This window comes from Gallus gallus, chromosome 4 (assembly GCF_016699485.2).
Source record: "Gallus gallus isolate bGalGal1 chromosome 4, bGalGal1.mat.broiler.GRCg7b, whole genome shotgun sequence".
NCBI classification, from domain to species: Eukaryota; Metazoa; Chordata; class Aves; order Galliformes; family Phasianidae; genus Gallus; species Gallus gallus.
Genome location: NC_052535.1, coordinates 8,662,262 through 8,670,186, shown reverse-complemented (window position 1 = coordinate 8,670,186; position 7,925 = coordinate 8,662,262). Strand labels below are relative to the sequence as shown.

The 7,925-nt window shown below is 35.3% G+C and overlaps 1 protein-coding gene across 1 annotated transcript in view; it reads left to right on the top strand.

Annotated features, from left to right (window-relative positions):
* Window positions 1-214: 214 nt before the first annotated feature.
* Window positions 215-7,925, top strand: part of LOC422270 — a 9,256-nt gene continuing 1,545 nt past the window's right edge. Inside the window, exons 1-6 of the mRNA XM_040699591.2 lie at window positions 215-369; window positions 2,045-2,150; window positions 3,246-3,419; window positions 4,122-4,221; window positions 6,535-6,623; window positions 7,569-7,698. Of these exons, the coding sequence (XP_040555525.1) occupies window positions 306-369; window positions 2,045-2,150; window positions 3,246-3,419; window positions 4,122-4,221; window positions 6,535-6,623; window positions 7,569-7,698 (663 nt within the window). The 5' untranslated portion in view covers window positions 215-305. The remainder of the gene's footprint in view (window positions 370-2,044; window positions 2,151-3,245; window positions 3,420-4,121; window positions 4,222-6,534; window positions 6,624-7,568; window positions 7,699-7,925) is intronic.

Sequence of the window (7,925 nt, the reverse complement as noted above, 5' to 3'; positions counted from 1 at the left end):
CAGATACCTTAGCATGTTGAAAGCCATGTTGTTAAAGGAATTCTTTTCATACGTATTCAGAAATTGAAAGGGTGATGAACGTTTTATGGAACTACTTGCTTACCGTCAAATGAATTACAGTGGAACAATTGCCAGGAAGTTGTGTCTGATGCAAGTTAATTAGTAATTTTTTATAGAGTGATGCTATAAAGCAAGCTCAAAATCCATGATCTTTGACTTGCTGTGGTCAACAGCAGTAACAGAAACTTCACTCTGCTGCTAGCAACATCTGGGAGAAGCCATCTATTACCACGCTTGGCTTCAGGATGTCTGTTCTTAAAGTCTTCTTTTTCGTTCTGCTGCTGGCTGGTGATTCTCTGAGTCAAGAACGTAAGAAATGTGTTTTTGCTTTATAGTTTGCTAGAAAAGTAATGTTTCTATTGAATACTTGGCTAACCTTTAGTAGTACTCCTGAAGTATTGCAAGCCCAGTGGCATTGCTTCTGAGTAAGTTCTCCTAACTGCTTAGGTAGAGATGAGTTTTAATAATGGGAGAACAATGAAGTATTAAGATCTTTGTGTGTTAACTGCTTGTGTGTATTTGTTATAAAGAGTTTCAAAGATTTTGAGTTCTGTACTGCCAAGAGCTTTGGACCATTTAAACCAAACTGTCAGATGGGATATATTTTAAACAAGTAAGACAGTTAGCTTATTTTTTAAGTTAGAAGAAATACTCAGTATGTGGATTTTTAAAAAAAATTGTACATCCTTTTTAGAGAACATAGATTTCAGATTTTTTGTGAGGTTAACATGGAGAAAATGATCAGTAATTAAGAGCATGAAGCCAGAACGCGCTGAAAAAATGTTTTAAATGAAGACTTAATTATATGGAAGTACTTCTGACTCTGTTACATATAGAATTGAGTGGGATTTCTTGTTTTATGGGAGGATTTCCTATAAATGTTTGTTCTTAAACCATTTAAAAAGAAAAAACATCGTTATATTGTGAATGACTCAGCAGAGTGTTCTTTAATGAAGTTGAATATTACAGCGTTAATTCAAAGGGCGCACTTTAGAAATGTATCTTCTTATGAAAAGTTATGCAAATAATATTCAGCTGTATTGGTTGTTGGGTTGTTTTGGGGTGTTTTTTTTTCTGAATATCATAATGGTGTTTAGCCTTGCAATATGCAGTCTTTCAGTTCTAATTATCTTCCTCACTTTTTCCAGTGGTGCCTTTTGGTTGATCATTTAGTTGTACATGTAAATGTACATGTAAAGATTTCAGGTGTGTGTCCCTAAATCCTAGACTTTGCCAGCTTTGTACCACAACCTCTGGTTCAGCTTGGAGCTTGTTGGTGTGAATGATGAGTGTACAGTGTTCAGGCCAAATCCTATGTAGGAAAGAAACAGCAGAGAATGTGTAGGGTTGTGTAGGGCTGAAATGTCCAATGTGGTAACTTCTGAAATTTGACAAAGGTTTCCTGGTGAGGTAATTATTTATAGACAGCCATGTGCTTCTGTAGTACTGTAAGCAGTTGACTTCTGGAACATAATTTACAACTCACAGTGCATATACAGTAAAAGAGTTGGAGGAGAAGGTGTGTTAATGCAAAAGAAATCCTTTATTATACTAAAATGAGGAATAATAATCTAAAAGCAAACCACACAAAAAGATTTTGCTTCACTTTATAGTTAGAGAATTTGAGTCCCATATGGGTCTTGTGATTTCTAGTCTTTACCAACAGTCCAGTGATTATACACAGTACAATTCATATATAGCCACATTTAAATAATGTGATAAAAATTATAATCATATCAGCCATACACTTTGCTGGCTATCTGGAAGGTTGTTGTGAATTCAAAGTAATTTGTGCTGGTAAGTCTTAATTTCTCCAATCATTTCAAAAGTTTTAAGGGACAAGCCACTGGAAATTAAGATTTAGTATTTTTTCAGAGTATTTCATATGAAGCTTAAATTTCTGATGTATTTGGAAATACACTCTGATAACAGCGTGCTACCATATAAATGTCTTAAGCTGCTTTTCTTTGTTTTTAATTTACAGCCAACTGCACTGAGGTTGAGGACTTCAGTGACTGCAATGGTAATACTAGCAGCTTCTGTCCCGCCAATGTTCCTTGTCAATGTAAAAATGAAAAGCCTTTTTGCAGGTAGGTTGTAGTGGTCTTTTTCATGTAAACGTGCTTGTGGAATATATTGTTAATGAAGAGCAAAACTTAGACCCAGTATTGTGTTCCATGCAAGTAGATGTTGATCTTTGTTCACAGTCTGCATGAAATGACAATGTAAATGAATGTTAATGAATGTAATGTGTAAATTTTTTTCCAATATGTAATTCATAGCTTTTATAATCATTATAATCCTCAATTTCCCCACAAATTGCTATTGTCTCAAATATTGTGCTTTACAACTGAAATATGTAATAACAAGTTATTTTTTCAGATTAATCAAAATTAAAAGTTTTAAAAATCATATGTATAAACATCTTATTCTCCAAGATATGCTTGCTTATTTTCTTTTAAAACAAAAATCATTACGTGAGTAAAAAAATGTAGCATTTTCAGTTGTTTTTTTTAACATATAATTTGACAGTTAGACTTGTAGGAAGTCAGCAAGAAAATAACTGGTCACAATTAGGAAGCTCATCTAGTTAAATAGTTGACTCAAATAGTTTCTCTCTGACCCAGTCATAATGTTCTGTCGTTTGTTTATGTGCAGCTGACTTCCTGTTTTAGCCAATAGATTAGATAATATACTGCCTAAATTTTACTGCAACTCCAGCAAATAAAATGCTACTTGAAACTATAAATGTATATATTTTAAATCATATCCAGCTCAGTATAGGCATTGCATATAAACTGAGGTAAGATATCTGTGTATCTGTTCTGGAGATAGTGAACGTTTCATGTGCTTATGGATGGTAAAAAGATCTTTGACCGGAATTGCTCTGTGACTAGGGTTACATATTCTGTTCTCAGCAAAGCTTATTATCTTGGAATTACTGCAGTGCCAACTTGGATATGCAGTTCTTGGTTGAGCCTGACCCTGTATTTGCGTCGTGTCTAGAATAAGATGGGTAGGCATTGTCAGATCAGAAACATCTTTAGACAAACTGAAAAAATACTGGATCTCTGGACTCCTGCAGTGTCCAATAGTGAATAATTCTACAATAAGATATTTTTTCCTTTTTTTGTATTACTTACATTTCAGCAACATTATTTTAATTTAACTGTTTATATTTGCAGATGTGATTACTACAGAGAGGGCTGGATGGAGTATTGGTACATGGGCCCCAAATGTAACCAGCTTTGGAACACACTGGATTTAATACTAGTAACTGTTCTTCCTGCAGTAGCCCTGGTTTTCTTAGTTGTTGTAATATCTCAGTGTGTCCATTACTGTAAAGGTAAAAAAGCCAGGTAAGTTACTCTGGATACAGTTAAAAGGGTTTTTATAATCAAAACTAAAGTACAGCAAAAGAAGTCTGGTATTCTGATTAATTTGCAACCTCTTGATATTTAAATCAACAAGTTCACCATATCACATCCTTTACCAACGTATTCGTTGTACAATTTAATCCTAAATTAAGCATCTTAAGTTATTCATCTTTTACCACACTATTCACAACTTCACTCAAAGTCATTGTTTCTCTTCCTTACACAAGCTTTAAAGATTAATATGTGCATTTACTACTTCTAACTCAAGACTACCAAATCTTTCTTGCTGATGTATTTGCTGTGAAGGATCAGCTTGCTTTCCTCATGTTTGAAAACAAAAAGGGAAATCAGACTGCTAAACACTGACAAGTCTTACAGATTAAATGCTAACCATTGAGCTTTTCTTTGCTTTCAACACTTTGTCTTTGTTTACACTGGAGTCTCTCCCAATTCCATACTAAATATTTCATGTTTTCTATCTTTCCCTGTGCCCTGTTAGCATGTATTCCTGGTATATTCTGTATTGTTGAAGATCTGCAGTATTACATAGCTTGCATGTATCATTGCCCCAATAAATCTCAACTGATGGTACAGTTTCTGAACAAATCTGTAGCCCAAAAAGATTCATTATGACCCACAAAACTATTGTTAATGCTCTAAATTCATGTTCTTTCTCCCCACCAGGAAGCAGACAAATTCTCCATACCTTGAAGTACACCATAACCCTACATTTAGTCAGGAACCGTATAGTAACCTGGGACGTGCTTCTCAGCAGCCACCAAGGGTAAGAGAAGTTATGTGCTGCATATCATGTGTTCCTCTTTCTAGTGGAAATTGAACGTGACCTTGTGGTTCAACAGAGCGGTGTATGAATAGCATAAAGTTGTCCTTTTGTAAAACTAAAGATTACCTGAATTTAAGATCTTAATTTTATTTGTCCAGTACTTGATTTCCAAGATCATCTAAATGCACGAAGCTCTTCATCAAGCATGAAATACATTTAGCTTGCATAGGAGAAAACAAAAAACTAGGTATTATTTTGAAACTATATCCAAAGAAATGTTTTCTTTTAGGCCAGTTAGAATATCAGTGTTAAGAGAGGAAACTTGGATATAAGCTGAAGCCACATATTCTGACCTCTTACCTTGTTTCATCACTGTTCTCTTCTAGCTGCCAGGTGAGCTAGTTTCAGCCTGATCAGCTCATAAACTCAATCATTGCATGCTGTTACTGGCAATAGTGCCAGTGCAAGGAAAAGGGCAGTAGTATGCGGTCAGAGAGGAAGAAATTGTTACTGTCAGATTTGAACCTGTTAAAACTGCTTGACGAGCTGCACCTACAGTTTCATTTGTTTACTAGCTACACTTCACCAGAGGAAAGACTGGCTGAACATGTAGTCCATCTGGAATTTCAGAGTAATCAATGTTGATTTTTGTATGAGAAGAGACAGTGTAAGAAATGACTGCTCTCTGTTTTTAATGCAAGATCTAAGCAGTGTCAAATGAAACCAGGCAGAAGTTTTAAGCAAAAAAAAAAATAGTGCTTTTTCAAAAAGTAGATAGTCCAGCAACGTTCTTTGAATGTGGATCTGTGAAGGGCCAGGCGTTGCCTTCTGGACTAGGCTAACTGCTGTGCCAGGTTTCTCCATTAGGTGAGGTGTGTTTTACAACAGAGGTTCTCACTTGATCTGGTAGTTAGCACAAGGGAAGGTGGATAAATACCTCTCAAAATCAGAACAGGAAGTATGAAATAAAAAGAAAGATGAACAGGAGTATGTTTTTGTGTGTTTGTATTCACTTCCTCATTCTGTATTTGAAGTGATTATTTTATTTAAAGAGACTGTATACTGTCTGAGGACACTTTATAAGCTATAGAGAAAAGAAAGAAGGGAACGTAGTCAAATGTATTCTGTTAAGTATGTTTGTGAAGTATTAATATCTTGGAAATTGAGTGGGAATTAATGGGAAAAAAATGGTATGAACAACCTTCACCAGCAGGTGGTGCTGTTTAATTTGTAAATAATTCTGAATATCGTGTAATTAATGCTATAATTTTCAAGGTGTGAATTAGACCAAATTTTGCACGTCTAGTTGAGGAAGGAAATCTTATTGTAAAATGAGCTACTCTGGATGATGGCTGTAGTATGTCCTGCTTCCTCATGAGCAGTACATTGCAGCCCAGAGACAGATGTTTCTGCCTGCTTCATCTCCCTGTTAGATGTGATGGTCATGTAAATGTGAGCTGCCAACGTGGCAGCATTATGCACATATTATTCTGTAAACTGGGGAACCTTAACCAAAGCTGCCTGAGGGAGGCGAGAGAGGAAACTGTGATCTGTATCTGTGTCTTAGTTTCAGCTGGGACAGGCTTCAGAGAGTCTGGTATGATAGCTCCAGCTCTTGCTGTTGCAAGTGATCTTCCCTACTGCTCCTTTCCTGAGGGTACTGTATTTTGAAAATTGGTCAGGTCATGACCTGCTTCAGGTCATTAGGTTTTTAAACGAAGATACCTTTAGCAAATGAATATAATTTATTAGTTTTATGATAAGTATAGAACAGGCTTTTTGTTTCCTCATGATGATTTCATTCTTCCTCTAGAAATATATCTGGGAAGACAGGAGCCAGTTTAAATTAAGCAGCAATATTCATTGATCTTCATTATCAATCACTGTATTTAGTTTAATTTTAGACTCATTTTTGCATAAATCTGAGGTAAATCCACTGTTATTTATGGAGTGGCATCTTCTTGAAACGTTTAATCATAAAAGACTCAAGAGAACTCACTGGACTCAATAAGACCCTTAATACCTAGTTTACCTTAATTGTACAGACTTACCTGGGTACTTCTCTGTTATGACTTACGTATACATTTTCCACATTACTCAAATACTTAAAGGTCTTCCTTCTACTGAATCTTTTAGATAAATTGAATTTATGTAAATTAAAACATGTCTATACTGTTTTTGTTATATATTTTGTTACCAACAAAGAAGTCTTCCTATACATCTTTCCATCAAAGACAACTGCAAATATACCATACCTAGTGAACCATTTTTGTAATTTGTTGGTTTTTTGCTCTGTGCAACCCTTACATATAGGTTGAGTGGACTGGACAACTGCCAAAACCTGTTCTGAGAAGACAAGATTTTGATGATCTCCCAGGCCCAAGTCACTTAGATAGTTCTAGGTATGCTGCTATTTTTCCATCTTTTCTTCTTTTTTTTTCTTTTATCATTTTCACTTTATACTTAGGTTTGAAAACTGATTGTTTCTGTGTAGTTTTGCTAGTGATGTGACAGAGATCCAGTAAATGTCTAAGCATTTGACTGAGTAACTTGCATATGTTATTTCGTGGCTTGAATGTGATAGAAAAGTTTGTCAATAGGAGCTGGCAGATAGGACTAAATTTGTCAGTGTTCTCTGTATGACTTCAAATTACATTGGTATTATGTAATGTTTTTAAAGTATGTTGACATAGTCTGCTTTCCTAATATAATACTAAAATGGAAAAGTTGGTGTGAATTTCTTTCTGCAGCTAAATTCTAGAGTACTGGTTTATCCAAAGGCTAAGGTATGGTTTTACTCTAAAAATTGTCATTATTTTTTAGGAAACAGTTTGCTTAGTTTTGCTTTCTCACTTTAATCTTCCTCACTAACACCTGCCCACTGTTGCATATACTGCCTGCAGTTTTTGCAGAGAACATGTTTCCCATGAGAGAAATAAATGATAGCAGAACATTTTCTTCATAAGCAGCGGGGTCCTACTGCAAAAACAGTCTGGAGCTGTCTGATACTTTGGGGTCCAAAAAGAAGGCCTGGTTTGTTTTTTTTTCAATATGAAGATGGAAAATGTTGATGGTTGACTTATTGTGATGTATTATGGCACTGTTCAGTATTAGTTAAAAAAAAAATCCCAAATTAATGTGTCTTTAAATTCACTTTTGCAGAATGAATGGTCTTTTGCAGTAAAAGGAACTTAAAAGACAGGGTAATTTGTTGTCTTACTGCGATAGCCTCGATGTCATGTATGCAGTTAACAAGCTTTATTATTTTTATTCATTATTTATTATTTAAACAAATACTATAATTTACATCATACAATTTCTTCACGTCTTTTTTTTCTTTTGCATAGCCCCAGGTATGCTCAGCCACAGAGGAGACCAGACTATCTTTCCAGCCAGCAACCCCAACAATACGACGGCTTTGTCTATCCAGGCAACAATAGACCTTATGCAGGTTATGCAGAGGAGAGGCAGTATTCGGTATGTATGAAAAACCCACCTACACTTATAGAACAGTCAGTCTTGGTACTGAGAGCAATTTATTGTAACTCAGATTGGTCACATTTGTGTCGCTGAATAAGGATGTGAGTTAATAAAAGGCCTAAAAATTCCTCTTCCTGTACAGGTATTTTCCTCAGGGTTATTACATAGCTGCCAATTCCATTCTAAACTATGTAAATTTTACAGCAGAATAGGATAGAGCAGCT